At 46.5% G+C, this 27,043-nt stretch overlaps 1 protein-coding gene across 1 annotated transcript in view; it reads right to left on the bottom strand.

The window, feature by feature from the left end:
• piezo2b (piezo-type mechanosensitive ion channel component 2b) overlaps positions 1–27,043 on the bottom strand; it is an 84,411-nt gene that overhangs the window by 44,789 nt on the left and 12,579 nt on the right. The window contains exons 3-10 of the mRNA XM_079751243.1: positions 26,539–26,664; positions 19,613–19,655; positions 13,072–13,234; positions 10,492–10,795; positions 8,871–9,084; positions 5,026–5,200; positions 2,255–2,374; positions 663–695 (exon numbers count right to left, since the gene is read on the bottom strand). Of these exons, the coding sequence (XP_079607369.1) occupies positions 663–695; positions 2,255–2,374; positions 5,026–5,200; positions 8,871–9,084; positions 10,492–10,795; positions 13,072–13,234; positions 19,613–19,655; positions 26,539–26,664 (1,178 nt within the window). The remainder of the gene's footprint in view (positions 1–662; positions 696–2,254; positions 2,375–5,025; positions 5,201–8,870; positions 9,085–10,491; positions 10,796–13,071; positions 13,235–19,612; positions 19,656–26,538; positions 26,665–27,043) is intronic.

Genomic DNA, 27,043 nt, shown 5'->3' with positions numbered 1-27,043 from the left:
TATTAGCAATGTTGGCTTCGCCGCACTTTGTTTTGATTCATTTGTGTTTCGAATGAGTCTCATGGTTCTCATGTCAAACCAGCGCGTGAAGAACATGACTCGATCAGAACACATTTTCCTCAAAGTTGGGTGAAGCAAAAGTTGCTGATTACAGTTTTAGTTGCAAAGATGGGAAGGACCAGGTTCAGAAAGTCAAATAACATACTAATTTGGATCAAATGGTCGGTTGGCTGCTCACGATCAAATCCCCGGTGACTGAACTCCACATACATCTGGAGAACATCTATCTGACTATCAGAACCTGGACGCCCCACCTCTGCAGAAGAAGGACATCCCACTACACGTTTGAGGGACTTCTTTAGCGCAGGGCTAAAGTGTTCTTTACAAAACGCATAAGGGCATGCACCCTGATGGTGAAGACGGAGACCATAGGCGTCTCAAGTGCTTCAGCCCTGGGCTAAATGTGACGGTGCAGGGGCAGAATCCAGCTAGCCACAGGCAGACTGTTCACCTCAGGGTTTAAGAGGACAGAGAGCGTGAGAAGGAGATAGAGGGGGATGAGTAGAGAACAAGGGGGGGTCTTAATTTTGTTATTTTATCTAAGGATGCAGGGTGGGTTTGGTGGGTGGGTTGGGTTTTGTTTTAGTTACAGTGGCTCCCACCTCAGATATGCTGTAGTCCTGTGTTGGCAGCAGCTTGTGTGGGGGCGAGGGAGAGGAGGGGGGGGGTGAGAGCAGACGGGGCGTGGTGTGTGTGTTATTGATGAGTTGCTGCTGTACTCACACACACACATAGAGAGAGAGCAAGAGAGCAGGAGACACAGAGAGATGGACAGAGACATAAAGAGAGAGCTAGAGAGGGTAAGGGAGACAGAGAGAGAGAGTAAGAGACAGAGAGACAAGAGGTAGAGAGACAGAGCGAGAGAGGGACAGAGAGAGAGAGAGAGAGACAGACATAAACACATATATAGAGATAGACAGAGAGAGATACAGAGAGACAGAGACCGATGCAGAGAGCGCTTCAGAGACAGCAAGACAGAGACAGAGAGACAGCGAGACAGAGACAGCGAGACAGAGACAGAGGCAGCGAGACAGAGACCGAGGCAGCGAGACAGCGAAACAGAGAGACCTCTGTCTGTTCTTTATAGCCTCTGACAAGCAGCAACAAAGCCTAAACTGCACTGTTGTGCAAAAACCATGCCCATCATTCATCAGTGTCTGGCCCCCTAAAAAAAAAGATGCTTCGAAAACCACATAGGGGGGGCTGGCACAGACAGGGGTATACGGACATAGTTATGGGAATAATGAAGCTTTGTGCGTGCGAGTGCGTGTGCGCGTGTGCGTGTGTGTGTGTGCGTGTGTGTGCATGTGTGTGTGCGTGTTTGTGTGCGTGCATGTGTATGCATGTGTGCATGTGTGTGTGTGTGCATGTGTGTGTGTGTGTGTGTGTATGTGTGCGTGTGTGTATGCGTGTTTGCATGTATATGTGCGTGTGTTTGTGTGCTTGCATGTGTATGCGTGTGTGTATGCGTGCATGTGTATGCATGTGGGTGTGTGTGTGTGTGCATGTGTGTGTATGTGTGCATGTGTGCGTGTGTGTGTATGTGCATGTATATGTGCGTGTGTTTGCGTGCTTGCATGTGTGTGCGTGTGTGTGTGCGTGCATGTGTGTGTGTGTGCATGTGTGTGTATGTGTGCATGTGTGCGTGTGTGTGTGTGTGTGTGTGTGTGTGTGTGTGCATGTATATGTGCGTGTGTTTTCGTGCTTGCATGTGTGTGCGTGTGTGTGTGTATGCGTGCATGTGTATGCATGTGTGTGTGCGTGTGTGTGCATGTGTGTGTGTTTGCATGTATATGTGCGTGCTTGCGTGTGTGTGCGTGTGTGTGCATGCGTGTGTGCATGTATATGTGCTAGCTTTCCGTGCGTGCCGTCATCGCAGCTGAAACCTATCCAACAAGGCAGCACTGTTGTCTCTATCATGGGGCTGAGATCTCAGTCACAAGCGGGGAAAACAATCGCCAGGCAAAAGCTATGAAAATGTGATTCATCCACTGCGATAAAACCTATCAAGCAGTTCATTGTCATTCATTTTTTGCAACGCTTCCAGGACTATTTCCTGGGACCGTTAGGCCGGTCCAGCTCATCACCATCACAATAAAGCTGCCACTGTAGAACACTGTGCTGGACTCGCTAGCGGATTGGCTGTAGGTCAGGCTGCGGTTCGTGGGGGGGTCTTCCACCCCGGGCGGCCTACCTCCCTCTCATCCGTGGCACGGCTGGTGAGCCGCCAGATATGCCTCCTCCTGTCGGCCGAGCTGCTGGTCCCGTTGCCGATCAGCCCCTCCTTCTCCTCTCCCTCCGCCTCCTCCTTGTCCTGTGGAAACAGAGATAGCCGCGGGATGACGTAGCCGTATCTCCTCCTTTTTGAACGCTTCGACTTCGACTTCTCCTTCTTCGGTGTTTCCCAGGGGACGCTAGCCTCAGTCCTCCATCAGCCGGGGGGGGGCACTCAGCAGCTGAAGGAGCGCACTTGCCACACTTGTTTATCTTGTTGCTGTTTCAGAGTATTGTGTACCGCTCGCGATTGCAACTTGATTGGTGCAACAAACTAGGCTCAAGATGAATCATTTTTCTCAATAAAACGCTCAAAGATCGGGCAGTTTCCTGTTGTGGTGAGGCAAACATGAAATACTCAACAGATGCGGTACCAGCGGCCTTCAGCTACATATGCAGACAGACCTCCCAATAGCCCCGGTACCTCTTAACCAGTCAGACCAAATCGGTCGTCCTCGCAAAAAGTACATTGCAATCACAACTGAATCGGTGTTGTAGTGTAAGGTAAGCAAAAACATTTAATAAAAACACCCTCACACACATTGACTGAGGGTGTATGTGTGTGAGTGTGTTGGGTTGGGGGGAAGGCGGTCGATAATGCATACAGGTCTCATCCCAGGTCCTTAATGCTTGACAAGGGTATATTGACCCATCTATAAAAACCCTCTAATCTATAACTCCATTATGTTCGGTCTTCGCCTCGGGTCTGATAAAGCCTGCCACCCTGTAGGGCTCTTCATGGTCACGATCATAGACTCTACGGGGGTCTCTGGGGACGAAGACCTTATCAAGCTTCTCATTCAACATCTCTCTGTCATAGTCTATGAGTCTGACTTTCCGACATTCTTGTACCGTTTCGGTTGCGCTTGTACTCATTCTGTTTTCCTGCTCCTCTTGGGTTTAGCCGGCTGCCAGAGCTGTGCTGTGTCTGCTGGTCTGTCTGTTTTGTCCGGGAGATTCCAGCGGTAGATATTCTTAATCCCAGGGAGGTTTTTTCCAGTGCTAGTCTTTGGTTAAATAAACAAAAATTTAACAGACCTATTTTTTTAACAGACCTAAACATATTGTTTTAATGATATTTTCTTTAACCTTAGTTTTCCTGTTTACAGTTCATCTTACCGTTAACAATAATATTTTCAAATGTTGACGAGAGAACAATGAATTCGCCGCCAGTAATTTCACCACCACCGCCACGTCCAAGATTAAACTGTTTTATGTTAGTGCTGGACAGGCACGATAAGTGTGTCTCATCCTCCGCAATTCACTTCTTGCCGGCTCAGCTAACGTGATAAGACATTTAATTGTGATGACGTGGTTGCTTGCAATATTAAAAACTCACGGATCCACGGATCCAGCAGACGTCTTCACGTTGGGAGGGGGATAGATGGAGGACAGGTCGGACTTCCTCACTCAACGGAGGGTCATCAGTCACCGTTGCGGCTGGGTGTTTAATTACCGGTTGTTCCCTGTGATCGGTATCTCTACTCATTGTCTTGGAGACCGAGGTGATTTAGTCGTTGGGGTGGGGAGGCGCGTGGAGGGACCTGTTCAGCTCCGAATGACGTAGGGTGACGGCCGCTTTGTTTCCACACAACTAATCGAAACTGGTTCAGCCGCAGAAGGAACAGCGAGCCCAGATCTTGACTACCGAGGCTGACTGCAGAAGGAGGCGAGGGGTACGTCGAAGTCGCCGTGACAACGGTACAGCCGAGAGTCTTCTAGGAGACAAGTTCATCTCGTTGACACACGCCAACATAAATAACTTCTAGTTTGATCGGTTTACCCAGCAATCGACCCTTCCTGGAAAGGGAATGATATGCAATGCCACATAAACTTCTGTACTCACCTGTACAAACAGTAAATCAATATAGATTAGATCTTCACATTCATCTGAGTGAAGCTTAATCGGAATGTGTACAGTTGGGCGCATACAATATCCCTGTTAAAGATGCTGTAGGTACGATTCCACTGCAATTATTGGAGCATTTTGTTAGACGTGGAATTGCCAGCTCAATTTCTATTAATTAGTGACATGCGCTGAGAATAACTGTTTCGAGTTGACCGCACCTGCCTCCATAGGAGACAATATCGATTTTATACCGCTCCCGGTTTATTTCTGACCAATCAGGGCATCTCTTCCCTAATTTGGGAATTATTCTTGCTGGACAATCACAGTGGAGACGTAGGGATGGAGAGAGAAGCGAGGCAGGGGGTGATTTTGTTTCAACATCTCTTTACAACTCTCGATTCGTAACCTACAGCGGCTTTAACCTCCCAACTAAAGGAACCATTGTGCAGTAGGGCTGGGCAATTAATCGAATTTTGAACGCGATTTCGGTTTTAGCGTCAAACGATCACAAAACTAATATAATTGAGTTTTCGATTTTTTTTAATTAAATGTTTTATAGAAAGTGCAGCTGGATACATATCTGTGCATTCATTTAGATTTGAACATTTTCTATTTGACCATTTTGTGTATTTCTTTAAGGCGAAATTTCAAAGTTCTCAGTTACAAGGTGTTTTTTATGGCGAGAGACATGCTGAATAAATACGTCACGTTTTCAAACTCAAAAATAATCGTTCGAATCGTCGTGATTTCAACACTGACCAAAATAACGGTGACTACGATTCTTTCCCTGACCGAGCGGCCCTAGCGTGCGGCTGTGCGGCCAAAGAGGCGGAGGGGCCCACCTCCATCTGCTCGATGGGCTCCTGCAGCCAGAGGCGGATGAGCGTGGCCAGGGTGTAGTACAGCAGCAGGAGCATCCCCGGGTTGACAAAGTGGTGCCAGTAGAGCTCCGGGTTCTTGATGAGCTTCCACGTGCGCGTGCAGTCGGCCTGGATGAGGGGGGAGATGCCAAACAATCTGCAGGGAGAGGGCGGAGGGGGAGACGGAGAGACGAAGAAGAAGAAAAAGTGTGGGATATCGAACCAGGTGTGGAGCCTGGTTCACAGAGGACGCCGTGGAACGCGCCAATGCGCGCCAGTTTGCCGTCAAAGGGGAATGCGACTAAATCATGTGTAGTGTATACAATGCGGCGGGAGTGCAGTCAGTGCGTGCTAGTGTGATCCACCGTTGAGTATACGTTTTTAATAGCAGCATCAGGGTTGCAAGGATGCCAACTTTGCTTTTTTCCTGGTTCAGGGAGCAGCTTTCGCTCTTAAGACCGCTAGGCATTATTCGTGGCGTTTACTTCGGTTTCTCAGCCTTCAGTGTTTGTCATCATTGCACATTTTACAGCCTGGCACTTGAGGAAGATCTGCTTTACTGCTGAACTAAAAACTAGAACAAAAGGCCTTCGAAGAGGTGATGGCTTTTCACGTTGAATCTACAAAATGTTTTTAAAAGTATACGGCACTTTGAGGGTTCATTAAGTTGAACAACAACAAAAACTTAAACCGCACGGATGATTTTCTTTTATAGATTTTTCAAAATCCCTTGTTTTTAAAGCCATGCCCCCAATTTAAAGCCGTCCTTCGGAGCACGAGGCCTTTTTTTTTATTGAGAGAAGTGCACAGCGTTATTTAGTGTTGGGGTCTTCATTTTGAAAAGGGATTATCGATTGGGTAAACCAAGCTGAGAGGATGGATGAGGAGGAGATGGAAGCATTTCAAAAGCGATGAGGAAACGCAGCGTTCGTTGAATTTAAATATTCTAAAAGTTGCTGATCCGGCAACAGCGAACGACCAATAACGGACATAGGCGTTCCTACATCAAGGGAGTTTATGTGCAGTTATCGCTGGTGATCATAGACAACTTAACCGCATGGACGCTGTTCTCAAAACCCTACTGTCTGCTGAGGTGGAGGGGAAATCCGGGGAGTGACGTGAAAGCTATAATGGTGGTTAATGGTCAACAATGGCCGACTAACTCAAAACACTGGAGCGAGGCTGATAATCCCAGAGGATATACAGTGTATTCAAGGTTGCCATGACCCAGTTTTTTCCCCCCAATAAGAACCACTTCCTTTGCAGGAACTGTACGGGGCATACATCACAGAGGAGCCTTCCTCAGGCTTCCTGGCCCCTAGATAATCCTGGACCTTTCCGTTCCGAGTGGGGCAGTCCGTAGAGCCGACCTCCTGAAAACACCGCATCCTGAAAAGCCCCTGCCTGCAGCTGCATTAGAGGGGTGGGGGGTGGTGGGGGGAGTCACATGACTCATGACTGCTGGGGATTTCTATTGTGCAGGCGGGGAGAGACAGGAAGTGAGGTGGAAGCCAGTCCTCTCAGCGGTGTCAGTCAACGGGCCAACAAGGCCGAGTCCACTGTCAACATGGATACTATTGCGACCGCCGCTGGGCCAGTCTATTGTCCAATAACATGAGTATATTTGTGGAGCACGGGGGGGGGGGGGGGTTGTTTTGCTTGTGTCTGACACAGGGCTGGGCACTGAGAGTTTCCCCTAAACACGCAGACGGGGGAAGCCTGCGTGTGGTACTTTGGAATCAACAACATTTTTTTTTGTTTCGTTTTTTGTTTTACACGTCAGCAAACACTAATGCAACGGTGACCTGGAAAGTCAACAACAACGCACGCGCAGGAAAAGGGTTGACAACGGTGAAATAGGGAGTCTGTTCGGCTTCACGAGACATCAAGACTTCCAGAATTAGCTCTGCATACACTGTAAATGTATAAAAAGACTAGTCAATATCCTGTTTCTACTAATGTCATCTATTAGGGAGGCCATTTCAAGCCATTTGCTCCCTGATTTACTGAAGCAACTTAACGCAAAGTGAAAATAAAGAGAGATTCAGGACGAATTTTATATTTTGGCCTATCCATCATCGAAAAAAAGATGTAAAATTTATGAATCCCAAAAATATATTGTGTGTATTAAGTATATATAACATGTGGCATGCAGATTTTACGCCACAGTACGCAGTAACCTAAACAAGCCATAGCGTGTGAGCAACTCCTCACTGAAGCCGCTACCTTGACTATGATCACCCGTCACCCATACAAGCAGACTCCAAATCACTGCAGTTGCATCACCAGCTTGAGGGTTAGGGTTAGGTCAATACATTTGCACCCCCCACGGCAGGTACTGTGTGCATCAAGTAAAGTAGGAGGGAGGCCGCACTACGCATAAATCCAGTTTTATTTAAAATAAATAAAACTTAGGATTTATGCATAGTGGGCCTCCCTCCTACTTTACTTGATCTGACTAAATACACATTGAGTGATGCCTGCTCCTATCCTAACTTACATGGCCTCTATGTATAGAACAAAAGAATTGTTTTCTTTTAAAAGGCGATAAAAGGCAGGGAAGGAGTTTGATCGCCAAAGAGCCCCATGTCAATACGCCATCATAACCAAAGCCTCTCCTGCCTGCCCTTGGGTCGGCGGTGATGGAGGACCGAGAGCTCCACGTCAGGTTCATGAAGACTGCAGACGGCCGGGCTATACATAGGCCGTAATGTCATTGGCCCCGACTCACCACAGCTTGTAAACGAGAAAGCCTTCGAATCGATACCAGCCCTGGAGGAGGAAGACGGGCGAGGGGCGGCCGTCCTTCGTGATACACTATTGCCGGTATTTCGGAGATTGACGCGATTCGGCAGCAACACTAAATATTTCCAGGATTAAACAGGCCGTGGTGTTGTAAGGAACAGGACAATGAAAAGCCCTAATGACCTAATGAAAATTCCTCCGCTATATAGTATGTGTACACTACACCTCTTAAAGCTGAATGCTGGCACGCCGTCCCACGATGTGGCTTGGCTCTGAACCGCTGTGTTCCACCGCCCCGGCCACAAGCAGGTAATTAGTTAATTTCTCATGCATAATATAAGTCGGGTTGGTTGCAGAGGAAGAGGCTTTGAAGGCTTTTTGATGCACTGAGGGTTGGAGTGTGTTCTTCCCTGCAGCTGGGATTTGGATTTTCTCTGGGCCTGGCTGTGTGTAACAATAATATTTAGCAGTGTGTGCACGGACTGGATGACTTTGGGATGCAACACATCTCTGGGGAAGTGAATATGTCGCTCGTAGCTTAAGGGCTCTTAGCATTTGCAGACAACACAAATGACCTTGTATGGTTTCGAGCCTTGATAAATGACTGCATGTCAAACACATCTGAATAGGGATCTTCCTAAAGCTATTCTCACACCACACCAACAAAAACAGATAATTAAATAATATATCAAATCAAATAATAAAAATTTATATTCCATAATAATTCATGGCCTATTAAAGGTCCCATGACATGCCACCAGGTGTGAGTGTGATTAGCCGTTACACGCCGTATTGAAAATTTGCCCCATATGACATCACAAGTGGGCGTACCCACCTAGATGTGTGACGGATAGATGAGCAACGTTTGCTACAGTCCACTGGGTAGGCTGGTAGACTGATCTATCCAGCACGCATCTAGGTGGACACGCCCCCTCGTGATGTCATAAGGGGCAGATTATCAAAACGGCTAGTAAGGCTAATCACACTCACACCTGGTGGCATGTCACGGGACCTTTAACCTTTAGTGAAACCGTGTCTCTGAGTGTTTGTGGTCGGATGCCCTCTCCGGTGCCTCTTCTGACCTGATGAAGGTGTCGTTGGTGGGGATGGCCTCCTGGAAGAACTGGAACTGGTAGAGGTAGAGGACCACCAGGTGGCCGGCGCTGAAGATGGCCATCAGCACGCACATGCAGCTGAAGAGCAGCGTGTCGACGGTGCGGCAGAAGGACCACCAGGTGCACAGGAAGAGGAAGACGAAGAAGTACACCGCCGAGGTCAGCGAGGGCAGCATGGCGCCTGCAGACGGACACGGGCACGCACACACGCACGCACGCACGGGCATGGGCACACGCACACACACGGGCATATGCACACACACACACACACACACGCACACGCACACACACAGACACATATATAGTTGAGACCGAGTTGAGATCTAAGCTTGCGTCTTAATTCAGGGGACGCATCCTTCGAAGGACGCGGTCTATGAAGGCGTGGCCTTCGTAGACCGTGAAGGGCGGACCGAAGGCCGAACGAACGCTTTTAAATGAGACGGTCTGGCCTACGGAGCATTTCAAGTTTGCGTAACAAGCCGGTAACACCCTTTACCTTGCGTGGCGACGCACCACTCCTGTCACCTAGCAACCCCGACAGCTGCGGTTCAAACCAGACGGCGGAGGAGAAATCCGGAGCCGTTATATAATAATTATATAAAATATAACGTTAATTAGTTTCATGTTACATGGAAACTAATTCAACTAATACAACGTTACATGGCTCGTGTTAATGTCGTTGAACTTTGACAATAAAGTTACAAATTTGATAGTCCCAACTTTATTTTAATAAAAAAAAATGTTTTTACATAGTTTTGTCATTAAATATGTAATTTGCTGCAACTGCCACTTCCGCTCTTTCAGAAGCCATTTCTGAAAAAATCCAACGCGCAATGAATCTTGGGATACGTTTGGCCGTGAAGGATCCAGCCGGTGGACCGTTCAAATCCTGAAAAGAAGGCTGCATTTCTCGGCCGCATTTGACGGAGCCTTCGAAATGGGACAGCCTTGACGCGCCGCTGTGACGGAAGCAGTCTTCAAATCCAGCCTTCGAAGGATGCGTCCCCTGAATTGAGACGCAGCCCTAGAGAAGATCAGGATCAAAGAGCTTCAGTTGTCTTGTATCTTTTCCATGGGAGAAATAAACATACATCAATATACTGCCTGGTCAATCCTATTGGCGCTCATTATTTATACCCCAATTACCTGCTTGTCAAAGATGACAACGAGGCCAAGAACAGGGCTATCCGCCAATTCTACTTTAACTCGGTGCTTTTGTTATACCACACAGTGTAATACGCTTTGACACTCAAAAACAAAAAGGACTTCTTCCACACAGGGGGACAAGCTATTCTACCGCAACAGTAATGGTCTGATTGTGGTCCCACGTTCACGCAACGACCACACAGACGCTTTACGGTTCTGCGTCGGGTTCTAGTGAGCGGACCAATCACAGCCCTCGCTGCTGCGTCGGCTCGACGGAAGGTTAAGATTTTTGGGGGCCGCACGTCAGGCCCTTGCGGTGGACGCAAGGAGGGTCCGCGAGGACGTAAGGGGTCCGTCACCCCCTTGCGTTGCGCCGACAAGGGACCATAATCAGCCCTCAATGCATCCACAACATGGAGAGGGTCGACGGACTGGCACTGACCCGTGAGGCCCAGCAGGATGGTGACCACCACCTTCCCAGCGGTGGTGATCAGGTCCCCGATGATCTCCTTCACTTTGGACGCCACGCCCGCCACGATCCTCAGGACCTTCATCTTGGCGCTCTCCTTCGCCTCCTCGTCCCCCTCGTGCTCCTCGTCGTCGTCGTCGTCGTCCTCCTCCTCCTCCTCCTCCTCCTCCTCCTCGTCGGACAGCTCTTCGTCATCGTCTCCCTCGGCCTCGTAGCCCGCCTCGTGGTCTTCCTCCAACAGGATGTTGCCCTCCAGGCTCAGCTTCTCCTCTTCCTCCTTGGAGGAGAGAAACGCGTTGATGCGACCACTGAAGGCACAATTGATTGATTGATTGATCTTATTGACCCTTTTGTTATAACTAATAATATGAACAGCACTCGGTGTCATACATTACAATACATAAATAGTCAGGGATGACACAACAAAGCCCGAGGGCTTAATTATTTTGTGGTCATAACCACTGAGGGTATGACAGCCCTCATCATCGTCTCTAGGACTGAGCTACACCTGGTCAACCTGTGCTGCAGAGCGGCCGTGCCGTGATACAGCGACATGTGGTGAACACAGGACATTTACAACATAACTACCACGCTTTCAATGCACCTTATAAATGTATTCTCATCGGTATGGTATTTATTACTTGATTGCACTCCATATTCCTGTCATACGTCACACTTTTTACACTTTTTAAGAGTCAGTTCCCCATTTATAAACATACACTGTGCATATTTTATATATATTTTTTGTATGTGTATACTATCTGTCAACTAACAAAGCTTATTTTTTGTTTCTATGTTTGCACCTAACCTTTGTCCTTTGTCCTATGTGCCTTCAATTGCCTCTGGGGGACAAATAAAGTTTTTGAATTGAATTGAATTTAGCTTTAATTTAATTTCAATTAAGTGTGTCTGCCACGATGCCCCTGACCGACGCATCTGCTAAAACAGACAAAGGGATTCCTTTGTCGGACGATACGCGAGAGGTGGCCTGCTACCGGATCGCCGCACTCTCCGTGGTCCTGAAACATCTGACAGCAACAGGTGACTCCAGCAGTCCCCCACCATCTCTACGCCTCTACGTCATCATGGCATACACACCCAGTAGCCACACCCACCGACCCGAGTGGAAACTGTTTGTCCATGCAGTAAACAACAACAACAACAGCAGCAGCAGCAGCAGCAGCGCCCCACCAAATTAACTTTGGCCGGTTGAATAGCCAAACCTTAGCTTGAAGTCAATGAATATAAAATAAACTTGAACTGGGTTGAGAAGAAGTATTTGGAGCAAAACGTCAGCGATGGTTCGTCTGATGGTTTTGGTGTGCTTAATGGGGGCACGGACATCTGCTCCAGCGGGAGCGCCACAGTGAGAGTGAATGTGGATTTAATTAACTCAGAGCTATAAAGAGCGCCAACGACGTGCCAGGAGGTGTGTGTGTGTGTGTGTGTGTGTGTGTGTGTGTGTGTGTGTGTGTGTGTGTGTGTGTGTGTGTGTGTGTGTGTGTGTGTGTGTGTGTGTTCTGAGTCACCCTTGGTCGTAGAGCTCAACAACAGCCCCATTTGATATTTTTATAATGTATATAATCTCTGTATATAAAGTCCTTTCAACTAAAAATTGCCCAAGGTAAATGGCTAGCCATAGCCTTTTCAAGAAGGAATAAAGGACAGACTGCCTGAACGGACAGACATAGAACACATAATACCGTAAAATCATTGTCAACATACATGTATCTATTAGGAGGCAGACAGACATAGATAAGACAGATACAGACAGACAGAAATATACATTGTCATTAAGACAGGCATGCAGACAGACAGCCAGGCATACAGAAAAACAGACTGACAGACCATCAGACAGACAGATTGCCAGAATGACGGACAAGCACAAAAACAGACAGACGGACGACATAAAGACAGACAGACAGGCAGACTGCCAGACAGACTGAGAGAACAGGCGGTGAGGCGTCTGTGTCTCACCACATCCTCGTTAGACAAACAGAGCGTCAGACAGACATAATGACAGACAGGCCGACTGCCAGACAGACAGACAGACAGTTTTTTGATGATGCGGTGTGGCGGCTCACTTGATCCTTGTCAGACAAACAGAGCGTCAGACAGACAGGAGAAACAGACAGGTCTGACTGCCAGACAGACAGACAGACAGACAGACAGACAGACAGGCAGACTACCAGACAGATTGAGACGACAGGCGGTGTGGCATCCGTGTCTCACCACATCCTCGTCAGACAAACAGAGCGTCAGACAGACAGGAGAAACAGACAGGTCTGACTGCCAGAAAGACAGACAGACATAATGACAAACAGGCCGACTGCCAGACAGACAGACAGACATAATGACAGACAGACAGGGCGACTGCCAAACAGACAGACAACGCGGTGTGGCGGCTCACTTGATCCTCATCAGACAGACAGACAGACAGACAGACAGACAGACAGACAGACAGACAGACAGACAGACAGACAGACAGACAGACAGACAGACAGACAGACAGACAGACATTGGGGTGGCGGGGGTGCGGTGGCAGGGCCTCACCAGGTCCTCTGCCTGGAAGTGAGCGTTGTCCTGGGCCATGTCCTCGGGGGGCCTCTTGTGCGCCAGGCTGCGGCACACCAGCCAGACCGCCAGGCCCGTCAGGAACATGCCGATGTCCGGGAGGAACACGCGGATCCCGTTCATGGCGTCCGCCCCGATCACGCTTCAGGAACCACACGAGGAGGGCACATGACACACAACATCTCTTACTCATGAACGCAGCGTCGTTTAAACGGATGAGTCATGAAGTGCTGCACACTTAAAATCTGGATCTAACTCGGGATATTGTAAATTTGTATATGCTACACGTGGACCTCCTAAGACGGCGCAATTTGATTGGTTCGCTATCTCGGGATATTGGGCAATATCCCATGATTGAGATCTCAAACTCGGGATATTGTTTTCATTGCCTGACGGACACCTCATCACGCTAATAAAAACAAATAAACCGCTAATAAAAAATAAAAAATCCCGGCAAAAAGCGTTATCTTGTGTGAGTGTTCACGTGTAGTATATACTAAAACAATTATTCACCTCCATGAATAGCGGGGAATAGCTATTCCCCAATATTCACGGAGCCTTCGGCAAATAATTGTTAAATATTGTAGGATATTTTCATAATTTTGTGCACTGGTTGGCTCTCCACAGGTGTCTACTCTCGCCCACGTTGTTTTGTTTATGGATCAACGGTCATGCTAGTCACACTGATGCTCGACGCAAGCTTTCAACCAACAGTGCAGGATACGTTTGATATGCATATAAACGAGTTAATAAGATGTTCCCACTGGATTAGGTGTTCCAGTGAAATGACCACATAGAGCGATCGTCTATTTGCGTTTGAAAACTGCCCTACCTGGGAAAGTGGAAGGGCATGGGAAACCCTTGTTTCCAACCGCTTTCAATATGTGTTGAAGTACAACTTTAATATGATCTTCCACCCACTTTAATGAAATCAAGCCCTTTTAAAAACGAAGCCATTAAAACCAAGTGAAATTCCACTGAAATAACCGGCGAGGAAAGCCTTCTTTCATCACAACAAGTTTATGGAACAGTGAAAACCCAAATAAGATATTTAAAGCATTCGGGATTCTTCATAATCTTTATTGAGTAGTATTAACTGCAGATTGCCATGACCATGACCAATCAAAATCATGCCATACTATAATTTTGACTCATATATATAAATATCATATAATATATATTGCAAAAAAATAAACATGTACAATATCGCTAAACCTGGCCCTATCATATAGGTATGTAAGTATTCTTGTCTAGTTAATAAATTACATTCATTACCCCCACTACCAGGAAGACCAATTGAGGCCGGTTACGTTTTTCTACATTTCAAGAACAGCCTGTAAATGAACCTTATCCCCTGCAGCGCAAGTTCCTCTATACCTCAGTCTTTTCAGATGTGGACCAACGCAGCTTTTTAAGAGGCAGGCTTTTAACAAACCAGGAGGAGCACAATTAGTTCACGTAAACCAAAAACCAGGACATTGTTAAAAGAGTCAGCGCAAAGCCGTGTCACGTTTGCTACAGTGGACAACTCACCCATAAAGCATTTATTATTCAAACCTGACACGCAATCCAAATCCACCAGACACACGGACACTATGCAAACAGCCCCTTTGTGCGGCTATGATAGGAATGAATTGTAATGGTTTGAGGCTCTGTGGTTTAATTGTAATGAGCAAACAAAACGTTTGTATTTGTTATTGGATTCCTGTCAACACCGGCAATTACATACGAGCCGGTTGGGCTCCAACAGGAAGCTGAACAGCAGTGGGAAACGGTTGCTATGGTGGTTGTCGGAATAACAGGGTCCCACTGACCTCCGTCGCCCGAGGACGCAGCACTTTTACGACGTGTCATGATTGGACGTGAGATTAAAAGAGAGAAATGGCTACCAGACCATCACAGCTTTTTAAAAAAAAGGGTTCTTCTGTCCCTCGAGACAGGCTTCTATTTCCAGTTTTTTTACGAGAGGGATCGCACTGCATCCTGTTTGTGACCCCAACGTGTTCTCCTGCCTCGTTCTTTTCAACAACTTTCAGGGCGCTGAGCGCAATTAAACTGTTTAAAATAAACTGAACAAGCTGCCCATGTTGCCGCGGCAGGGTGCAGGCACACAACCCAACAACAACAACAACAAATATTTGAATGCACTTGTAAGCGAGTCGGCTGGCAGACTGTCACAGACCCACGTCGCGGCAGAGCCTCATCCCAGCTTGGCTCAAAGAGGGTGTGGAGCCTGTTAAAGTTAACAAGTGGCCGGCCGAGGGCCGATCGCACACACAATGGAAACAAAAGCGCCCACACCACAGGAACAGCTGTCTGCGAACACCCGTTTGGGTCCTGCTTAATCTGGAGGAGACGCCGCCCGCTTCCAGATGACCGGGGATATGTTGCTTAAGATCGGTTGTGGACACGTACATGCAAACCTGAGGTAAATAAGCAGACGCTCTACGTTAGTCTTTTGTCGGTGTGTGTATTTCATAGCGCATAGCAAATAGAGAAAGAAGCGTTGAATGATTGTATTATCTTCAGGCCGTCTTGAATTGGCCTTTTCAGGACTTCTATTTGACCGAGATGGGATTCCACAGTATAGTCTAGCTGACCTCCACCGGTAAGCGTCTGAGAAGCAGCCATCTCCTCGGGGCAACGAAAGGGGTAATTCACAGTGAAGTGCGGCCCCACAACGCAAGAAATGTGGTAATCATCACAGTACACACACGAAACAGAACGTGTTCAAAAACCCAGGCAAATATTTGGTCTACACGCAGGGCTTAATAAAAGACAAGTCTTCCGTGCAGCTGGTAACGCTCCCCAGCGCCCTGTGTAGCCAGGGGCCGTTGTGGCCCCCCGCCGCGGGGACAACCAGAACCGTTCACTCCGGAGCCCCAAGCACGCGGAAGTGAAGTTCGGTTTATGTTTGTAGCATGACCCGAAAAATAAATAGAATCGTATTGTTTTGAAAGAGCGAATGCAGCAGAGGCCATGTTTCAGTGCTCTGGCTTCGTGTATAGGACTTTAGGAGTCTATTTTGGACGTGGAAATTCAAACAGAATACTGCGTCGGCCCACCGAGACAGCAGTGTGCTTTGGGCTTGAAGAACACAATGCCGTTGACTGGCCTAAGGAGAATAAAAAGGAAAGCTAATCTTTAAAAGGTCCACTGGTATTACAAAAGGATTTTTGTTCTCATACCCCAAGAAATAAATGGCAGAAGGGTCAATGAAAGAAAAACTACACCAGTAAAGTTAAGTGAAATAAAAGGCAAACCAAGTCAACGATAAGCCTCAAACCCGACTCAGAGAAGCCCCAGTATTGAGTTTCAATCTACTGCACAGTAGCCATGAGTTTCACACATTCTTCACCATGACCTTTGGTGAACTCTTTTTCTGGTTGGTGCATTGTGTCAATCTACTGCTCTATTCCCTTTCTCCTGACCATATAACTGACCCGAAACCTGTTAACAGCATTAGGCACCTTCTGTTAGTTTACTCATCCACAACCCTGACTTTAGGGCGAACAAAGAGACAAGAATATCCAAGTTGCCCTCCCTGGGCACATTTGTGATGGCCCCTAATTGTCCTTAAACATTACATCATGGTCTCATCATCTGGTACTGCTCATCTCCTGCTTCACACAGAGACCTTGAGGTGTTCTTCATTGAGCTTCAGTGACACAAGTTGCTAGCTTGGCTATTGCCAGACCAAGCTCAATTGTAGATTGCACGTTGGTCTGGGGAAACTGCTGTCATATTCTTCAGCTCAAGAGGCGTGATCATCGAGCCTAGTTCAACTGACACTGTACGTGATTGGCTGCTTGCCACCGCTTCCCTGTCGTCGTTGTGTTAAACCAGCCAATAGCCACCGGGGTGGGGTGGGGGGGGGGGGGGGGGGGGGGGGGGGCGAATTCAAATCGCCGGCAGAATGGGCGGGGCTACCCAGTCAACCAAGTTGCATTTCTCACACCGGTTTTCAGAGAGATTCATCGCTCCTTGCAGTGAGGTCTCCGCAGCACTTAGGTAGGTTAAAGCCATTCGGAAAAGGTCATGTCTTGATCACAACACAATAAGGTTGTCAAGGTTTGTGGGAAGCTAGTGAAAAGCTCCCTTCCTGGTGGTGGGGTTGGATGACTGCCGGTAAAGCACTGGACACCAGATGGTGTTTTCGTTCTTTAGGTTCTATTAGTTCGGTTTAGGGTTGCAAAATCCCGGAATGTTCAAAGACGGAAACTTTCCATTTGAATTAATTTAAGGGAATAAACGGGAATTTATGTGAATAAATGGGAATAAACTGGGAATTTTCAAAATGTAAGGTTGGCTGTTCATAGGGAACTTAAATATAGTTGGGGAAAGTATATTTTAGCATAATCTTGACTACACCAACAGATGCCATTCAGGTACACTTGAATATCCATGCCGTTCCTCAATCACATGCACATAGCAAACTGCTCACTGCATGGCTATTGAGACCCCACCCCCTACAGGCTCTGTGCATTCATCCATAACATGTATAGATGATTTCTAGAAGACTGGACCACACTTTTGACAAATTGTATCATTTTGCATGGATATTTTCTTATGACTTATGTTTATATTTATGCTTGGATATGATACAATTCGATTATATTACCCTATATTCCCAGTTAGTTCCCCTAAAGTCCACTAAATTTCCCGAAATTCCCATGGAAAGTTTCCAATATGGAATATTTCCAAATTTGCCCAGCTTAACTTCCCATGGAAATTTACCGGAAATTGTCCGCCCCTTTGCAACCCTAGTCGGTTATTGGGGTGTGTTGGGCGTCTCTGGGTCTCTTCCATGCCCTGCCCATCCCACTGCGTATCCCGTTTCACTCATGCACTTATTAACTTCACTCATACTCTTGATTTGATATCGATCGCCTTTATGTACGTTTTTTTATTGTTCCATCCACTGATTACTACTTGTCTACTATTTTGTATTTTCAGGATCATTATTTACCGCCGGCATCTCAAGCTTCACATGTTAATTACACGGAGACCCTGTCTGCCACACGGGAAGTTTACAGTGGAGGAAGTGTGAGAGCGCAACCATCCCCGACCACCACGTATAGGCGAACAGTATCTGTCTTTGTACGCGCCGCTCAACACAAACATAAGTGCTACATAAGGTACATAAGTGGAGAGGGGGGGGGGAAATTGTTTACCTCTCTGCATCCGCCACTTATAGCAGACTGTTCGACAGGGGGCTCTTGAGTACTGGAAACGTGGCAGGGTTTGAACTGAACGTTCCCGCACTCAGTAGACCACATCTATTACCATCACAGGGTACGGATCAGCTGATGCCTGGCCCTAATCGGGTTTAGCGCTCATCAAGCGCAGCCACAGAGGGACAGGTGCGGCAGGAGCGATCTGCAACGACTCCTTGCTTAAAGAGCGAAAAAATAACTGAACATGGAACAGGAATTATGAGCGGAAGGGCCGTCGGTGAAGATTATGTTACCTACTAAGCCAGTTACAAAACACTGTAGTATTAGTAGCGTTTTTTCCACCTGAAACAAGAACCACAGGATGGATCTCTGACATGTTGACTCCTGCCTTACCTATAACCTAATAGACTGTAGTCATGAGCTGTAGTCGTAATGCAAGTGTAACCAGGTTATGTATTTTACATTCTTCAAATGTTACTATTGGTGGATATGTATAAACAATATGACAACTAATTGACTGTTACGAAAGATATTGCTTAATGAAACTATTTACCATGCAACCCCACAGCTACTCACATTCAATCCATACTCCCCTTTCACCTTTCTCACATGTGCATTAACAAACCCACACCAACATGCTGCCTTGCATGGCGAGGGCAGAATTTGGGGTTAGTTGCCTTGCTCGAGGACACACTGACGTTTGCCAGGGAGGGCTGAATATTCGAGCCAGCAACCATGACAGACGACATGAAGTACATTGCGAGTTGCTGCCATGGCAGTAGCTTGAGGTAGTAGAGCTACCAGAGCTGACAGAGCTTGACAAACTATGTCTAATGGAAGCCATTCATTCATCAACACACTGTCACTGCACTGAGAGTAATTACTTGCAGACACTGAAACCTTAAAGACAAAGCCGTCACTTTGTTTTCATATTGATGTAGGCTCTCATAAAACAGTCAAAAAGCAACAATGCTTTTTTACTGCTCAAAACCATTGGGTCTGTCCGCTGGAATGGCCAGAAGGGGGCTTGATAAAAGCAAACAGACTGCAGAAAGAGACTGCACACCTATTGTTGGATGCTTTATGAATCAATTATTAAAGAAAGCACTGGATTCTGCAGACTACACAAAAGGTAAATCCCTAAATTACAAATATTGACAGATTCCTATCTCAGGTTGAAGGAATAATGGTATTTTTAGTTTGTAGAGGTCAGGGGGTTGGAGAGCAGAAAATGGATTTTGTTGGAGCAGCGATTGACAACATCGTAGCAACATCATGGGGAATTTCATAAGCCGGTGCGATCTAAGATGTGAACGTTAACCAGTGACCAAACATGGGCTTACCTCTCAAAGCCAATCTGCCTTATGGACTTCTCCCACATGGAACCTGCGGAGAAAAAGAGGAGATATTTACTGACAGATATTCATAACAAAACCAAAAATATGTATAAATAAAATTAAAATAAAGATACATTATATTACGTGTGTGTGTGTGTGTGTGTGTGTGTGTGTGTGTGTGTGTGTGTGTGTGTGTGTGTGTGTGTGTGTGTGTGTGTGTGTGTGTGTGTGTTTTTTTTGGGGGGGGGGGACATTAAACATGAAAGAAAGTCCTTTTATTGTATAAGATCTTCAAATTCGACATTATACGAGTTGCATGTTACACATATATTGTATTTGGCCGGTAGGCTTATGATAAGGACAGTAAGATGTTTGGTAACCAACAGTAACAATGCGAAAAATAAACAGCAGTAAATCAAACAATTTTTACTTTAAGAGGCAGCACACATTCAATATCTGATTGAGGTTTGTACATTCCTTTTGACGGCCAAAAACAACTGGAAGGTTCACCCCATTAGATAACACAGGCATGACAGCAGCAGGGGGCGTGGGATCATATATCATTCAGACATAAATGACCCTGTTGACCGTGACGAGAACCTGGAGCTACGTTGAAAATAATGGACTCCATTCTCTCTCCGGTTCATAAGACATCATTTATCAGTTCATATGCGCATCATTTCAAGCCCGAATCCTTTAAGTTTGGCATGGTTTAGGTTGACAGGATTTTAGTCATATTAGGGTTACGTTGTGAAAGGGTTATTGTGGTTAACATCGATTTGAGGTTCAAGGCCCTACTACTAGCGTGCCTGCATGATATCACTGCAGCGGAGCCTCTGCCTTCTCTTTAACTAGACACAATATTTCCCCACCAACCGAAAAGCCGCAAACATTGTGCAGGAATTTCTTAAATGTTTTCATGAGGGGTAGGTCTACATGTAAAAAAAAAAGTAAAGAAAAAGGTCAAGGAAACACTTCAGGGACTGTTTGGCACTGGCTACACACAGCGCAGAATAGTTTAAGTGTTCCTGAACGTCACTGCGGTCAAAGGAGATACTTCCAGGTATTCATTGCCCACGTGGAGGGATTAAGCCGGGGCGTTTTTTGCCTTTGTTCCAACGCCAGGGAAAAGGGAGCATCCCGCTTTAGAGCTTTGACTAACTGACGAATCGATGAGTTTGTTTTTGTGGGGTTAATTAGCACCACAAGGTGTTGGATTCCTTCAGCGCTGGAGGTAGTGCTCTAGAGTGTGTGTGTGTGTGTGTGTGTGTGTGTGTGTGTGTGTGTGTGTGTGTGTGTGTGTGTGTGTGTGTGTGTGTGTGTGTGTGTGTGTGTGTGCGTGCTGCGGAGAGCTGGGGAGGTGGGCCACTGCCTGGGGAGCAGTCTCACTGAACCAAACAAACACAACCCAAAGGAACCTGTTGTTGCTTTAACAGTGAATGGGATGGACGTTTTCCTTCTTAATCAAAAAAAAGTCAAAACTAATTAAAGGTTATTTTAGTCAAAAAGTATTTTTTGTTAAAAAAAAATAACTGATTGTTCCCAAAGACAGTTTCATAACCTTCCGCTTTGGACAAACACCTGGATGGATGATAAGCTCTGGTTTATTTTAGGCTCTCTTTTGAAGCAGCATGTTTCGAGAACACCTTGAGGATGTTCCCATTTTTGACATGATACATTTTCTGGCAGGGAATGAGTCACGCTTCCAGTCATCTCGTTGGAAACAGGAAGCAGCCTCTGCACTCCTACAAAGCCAAGTGAAAAGATTTAATGGAGGCTCAGCAAAAACATTTGCGTTCAAGTGTTAATCATCCGCGCAAACAGAGGTAACAAGAGGCTGCCGATGGGAGTTTATCCAACCGTGAGAGTGCTGGTGAAGTTTCCTTTACGGCTTTGAAAGCAAGATGTCTCCTTTCTGCCAGGAGAACGCGGATCAATCAAGGCTGCATTATTTCGGGACAATGTTTATCTCGTTGTGTCGATAAAGTGTAGATCGGGTGGCAGGATCTGACCTCCAGATTCTGAATGCTGAAAATGCTGAAAATGCTGCCAGCCGTGGTCCTGCTCAGTTTCCATGCTAAGTAGAGAGCCATGATGTCAGTCTTATGTTGTCCCCTGTGTTATTATGGACACTGATTTCACATCACATCATTCTAATTCATCATGCAGTTTAAGTTTTGCCCTATTCCAACTCCAAATTTCGTTTTCTACATTTGACATTTTCGTATTTCTTTTCTGTGCTATACAGATCGGTGCCATCGTTGAGCTGAGTATCTTTACCATGGTACAGTAGAGACAGTTTTTCATAACAACGCTGTTTCTTTTTTGGAGCGCCTTAAGGATCAACCATGCTCTGTTTTATTTCCCTGTGACAGAAGGTCCCTTCCGCAGATGGGCCCTGAGACGTAATGTCGTAATGTAATGTTCTGCTGTGTGCTGGTGCCATCAACCCAAATTAATGAAATCATTGTCTTTTGCTTAAGTTTGTAACTAACGGTCAGATTATTTGCGGCCAAAGAGATTGATTCTGTGATACTAAAATTGTATCACTTTTGTATTTCGATTTGTAATAAAAAGCTTGTAATAAGAATTCAGGAATTTTTGCCGTCCTCCAACAGCCAGATGAAATCCATAAAAGCTTCAAGAACAATTGACTACGACAATTATTACTAGATAGATGCGTTGACTCGGAGCTCAGAATGCTTTACGGCCCATAATAAGACATACAGCATTATTAGGGTTGAGGTGCAAACAGTAACTACATCAGATGGACACAGAGGTCCAGCAATGTACTGTCTAACGTGATTGGTCACAAATACCAATGCATAAAAGTTTTAACACAGAAGCAAACAACCGAGTCCAAACTGCATTTATTTAGGAAAGGAAGACCTTTCCCACGACGGACCTCATCACAGGAGTGTCACGGAAAACAGCTCGCATGAAGGGACCCCTCCCTTCATGGGAAGGGAGGGGTCCACTTCCTAAAGACGCGTCATCCCTCACCCAACTCACTGTTGAGTTCTAGTTTCCTCAGCTCAGCGTCTGATTACGACACATCTGTGCTCACCGCTGGCGGCCTGATGGACAGAGTCTTGTCATCACATCATCTGAGTCAAAGTATTAGTGTTAGGTCCGCGGGGGGAAACACACACAGAGGTATTTCAAGAATGCCGGAGTCCAAATATCTGCCGTTGCACTTCACTTTAGACTGAGCGAACTCCACCCAAACTCTGCCAAAAGGTGCAAGAGTTGTGTGGGTGACATAACAGCCCTGGAATGCTGTTAGTGATGCACAGTGCAGTCAGCATGTAGAGGCTGATGAGACATTGTTCAATAGAAAAGCAGCAGCCCTGACAAAAAAAGGAAGGGCAAGGTTCTATTCTTTATTCGCAACGGCCTGTTAGAACTATACTTAAGCATAAAATCTAATGTGCTTATAATAAAAAAATGTATTTGTGTTTCCTCCGCCACTGAATAAATAAATCCTACAACTAAAAAAATGTAATAAAGAACAACAATAATAAACAAATACAATCTAAGTGTTGACTTAATTCATCCACTTGCCACAGTATTGCATGACATTCAATTATCTAAAACCAATGAGGTGTGTTTTGCTAGAGCTACAAAAATAATTCGAGGCTGCTGCCATGTTTGCTGCCTGGCAAGCACAAAAGGATGTGGATGAGTGTCCCCAGACTTTATGGGAACCTCATAAATACTTCAATACTGCCCTTTGTAACCCCGGCATCTCCAGAGAGGAACCGCCCGACTGGCCTCTTGTTCCACTGGAGAGGCTGCAGGTTGCAGAAGACACAGCCAGACCGGCTGCTGCTACTGCTGCTATCACTGCTCCTCCGCCCTTCATCCCTGGGAGCCACGGTGGTCTGTCAGCCATGGGTCGCATTTGAGGCACTGTTCTGTCGGTTCAGTGTGAGTGATGTGAAAGTAAAGGCACCGTTATAATAAGGAACCCCTGCACTATCTACCTTAAAGAACTGAAGTATGTCACAATTAAACCTTTTACTCACGTGGCCACTTTATATCAGCACTTTATATCTGTGCCAGTATGGCCCCTTGTTTTTTGTTAAAAATAAATCAATAAATTATGGGCCCTTTGTTAAGCCCGGGACCGCCCCCCCCCCCGTGTCCCTGTGCATGACTAACACAGAGTATGGCTCACCTTCTCACACTCAAACAGTTTGAAAACGCATCTCAAAGTTCCTTCTGCTTTGATTCATGGGTCAATAGGGCTCGTCAAACACTAGGCCTAAAACCTATTATTAGACAATCACAGGAAGGGCAATTTCATAGACTTCAGCGTGACGGGCTGACAAGCAGCATGGGCCGAGGGCTTGAGAGGTTCAAATAAAAAGTGATACCCGCCCATCTGGCGGTCACCGAAGAAGAAAACAAAGCGAGAGGGAGACGTGTGTTTGGAGATGTAATCTGACCCGGGTCTGCTGAGCTCATCTGGTGACCAGTCTCTGACCCGCAGCAGGTACAGAGATGCTCTGCTGTTGTTCTTCTGTTGTTGTTGTTGTTGTTATTGTTTGATGGCTGGGGAAGGGTAGGGCCTCCCCTATAAAGAACAGCTTGACTTGGTTTACTGCACTAATGGCGTCCTTGGCTCAGAGGCAAAGCCGAGGAAAGGATGTGTAGGGGGATAAGAGCAGCGGTGTGGAGGAGGACTGTGTGTTTACCCACGCCTGCCAAAAGGGAAAGGGTGTCAAGGGGCCAAGCCAACAGATAAGGGGAACTGGAGCTAAAGACGGCATATCCAGACCAAAATGAAGGAAGGTGCAACCGCAGGTATAAATAGCTCCAAACAGAACGAGAGCCGCCAGATGCTCTGGACGATGGAGATTGTTTATCAACACTTTTCTATATATATGGTCGGTGGTACAATATAGAAGCCGATATAAATCAGGCCAACAAAGCCGAGTGCTGTACTTTCTCCTTTTACTATGGGAATTGGCTTAGCTCAGGAGGTAGAGCAGTTGCCTTGTAACCGAAAGGTCGCTAGTTCGATCCCCAGCTCCTCCTACCTCCTTGCATGGTTGACTCTGCCGTCGGTGTGTCAATGTGTATATTAACTGATGTAAGTCGCTTTGGATAAGCGTCTGCTAAAGGCCCTAATTGTAATTGTACTCAACATGTTCCCTTCAGTCCCTTCCATGTTTTAAATCCCCACCATTTGCCTTGCTTGACAGTGACAGCACGGATGGGCAGCAGCGTGACTCAGACATTCCAGTGAAATTGTCGTAGTGTGTTTTACAGGTTAGAGGTTACGAGACTATGGTAGAGAGTCGATCTCTCTGTGATAAAACTGGACGGCCGTGAATCACCAGGAAGGAAGTAGGTCCCGCTGCAGTTACAGAATGTGCAGATCTAAAATAAAGTCTTGAAATAAAGTGTTTTGAGCAAGGTTTTCATTTCCGGTAAAGACAATAATCGACATGCTAGATGAGGTTTAGACAGTTTGCCAACCCATTAAAAAACCCCCAGCAGGAAGCTCATGCTCTTCCACCCACAACAACCAGCAACAAGAAACATATGTTCCCCGCTCACTAGCCGGCAATACGATTAAGAGCGCGTTGATCGTCAGGCTGAGTTTGAGCAAGATGAAGTTAAGGAAAAGATCGGAGCCCAACCAGCTCAGCGCTGGGTGGAAAGCTTTGCGTTGGGCTGTTGGTCCTGCAGTCCCGTGACATCACTTTAATATCTCAGAGGTCACAGATCAAGTCCACGGACGTGTGAGATAGATGGGACACATTGGGTCTCGGACATGTGGGGGGTGTGTGTGTGTGTGTGTGTGTGTGGATGTGTGTGCGTGATAGGACCATCCGTCTCCTACCGTTTGGACTACACTCAAACCGCCAGGCCCCTTTGGCGGTTACCGTGACTTACTGCAGGTGGAACAAAGAGGAGGGGTGGAGGAGAACCAGAGCCAGCCCCCGGGCAGAACCGGGGCCCCCCCGCTGGGAGAGCCCCCTGCTTCATTTCCCCCAGAACCCTGAATCCAGTGGCCCATCCAGGAGCATTCGGTATCGGACCACCCGCGCTCCAACACCTACGGCTGTCCCGCCGGGAGGGGCTTGAGGTTAGGAGGTGTGTTTCTACGTTGCCTGGTTGCTGCTTCTGTTGTTTGTACACCAAGCCTGCCGTTTGGCAGGTGGTAACACTATGGATCGCTTAGAGACCCAGAGCAACCTAAACCCGCCGGTGAAGTGAAACCAGGCCACAAGGCAGTTAAAGTTTACGATGCTTTTAGGACTTTTTAAGACAGCAAAATAAAAAAACAATGTGGGGTACGAATAACATGATTAGGGATTTTATGGATTGTTTTAGGAAGGGGCAGGCAAGTGAGGCAGCTTTGCATATCTTGAGGTAATTATGACGCCTAAAGTTGGCTTCGTAAATGATAAAAGCAATCTTTATTTTACAGTGTAAATAAGGCAGGAATTAAGTGCTGTGCGCTTCACCGTGGGCAAGTTTCAGATGTAACACAGACTTGGCTGTCCAGTCAAAAGCTCTGATCTCAAACTATTACAGTCTGTAAAAGTTTGGATCTCACTGGTATTATCCCGTTGCTGTCACCATGGGTATTAGATCTATTTTAGAGTCAAAATCAAAAAGCCAAGCACGGCAACTCTTCGTTGATGAGTCTGGGGAATCCATTTTCACCAACTAATCAAGTACAAACAGCGTCATCGTGTCAATGACAGAGATACGTAGGGAGGGAGCGAAGGTGCAGAGAGGGAGGTTGTGTTGTTTTTTGGGGTCGTTCAGTTTCAAAACCGTGTGCTTTTGTGCTCTTTTCAACTCTCGTCTTAACTCTCGAATCCCACCTACAGCATCGTTAAGCCTATCCAGATCTCACTGACCATGAGCTAGCATACTGTTGACGGTACGAGAGAGGGTTAGACACTCACAGTTGAAGTCGGCGTTGATGGAGTGGGTGGCCAGCAGGCTGTTGACTGTGATCTGGTAGATGATGTGGAACAGCACGAAGGTCATGCTGGTGAAACACAGCGACATGAGCAGCCTCCCTGTGTGGCCTAGGGATGAAGAGGGGGATACACAACAACATCATCTTCATTATCATCATAATCATAAATCATCATCATCATCATCATCATGAACAACAACAAAAACAATATCCGATTGGACAATTGAAGAGACATTTAAAGAACACATTACATTAAAAACTTCTGGTTCCCTCAAATGGGTTCCTAATGAGGGGTTTAGCGTTACCCTAACCCTAACCCTGTCCAAGTAGGAGTGAACATCATAATTAACATTCTCATGGACGACATCCAACATCCACATTTTCCCCCAAATCTTAGATAAAATATCCCCTTATAATTGATGTTAAATGAAATACATATATCAGGCTGAAATAAGGACACTATCACAAGGAAATGTTATTATATTAAG

The sequence above is a fragment of the Pollachius pollachius genome (genome assembly GCF_949987615.1).
Source record: "Pollachius pollachius genome assembly, chromosome: 14".
In the NCBI taxonomy this organism is placed as follows: Eukaryota; Metazoa; Chordata; class Actinopteri; order Gadiformes; family Gadidae; genus Pollachius; species Pollachius pollachius.
The sequence above is the reverse complement of the archived record's forward strand: the minus strand, read 5'-3'. Positions and strand labels throughout refer to the sequence as shown.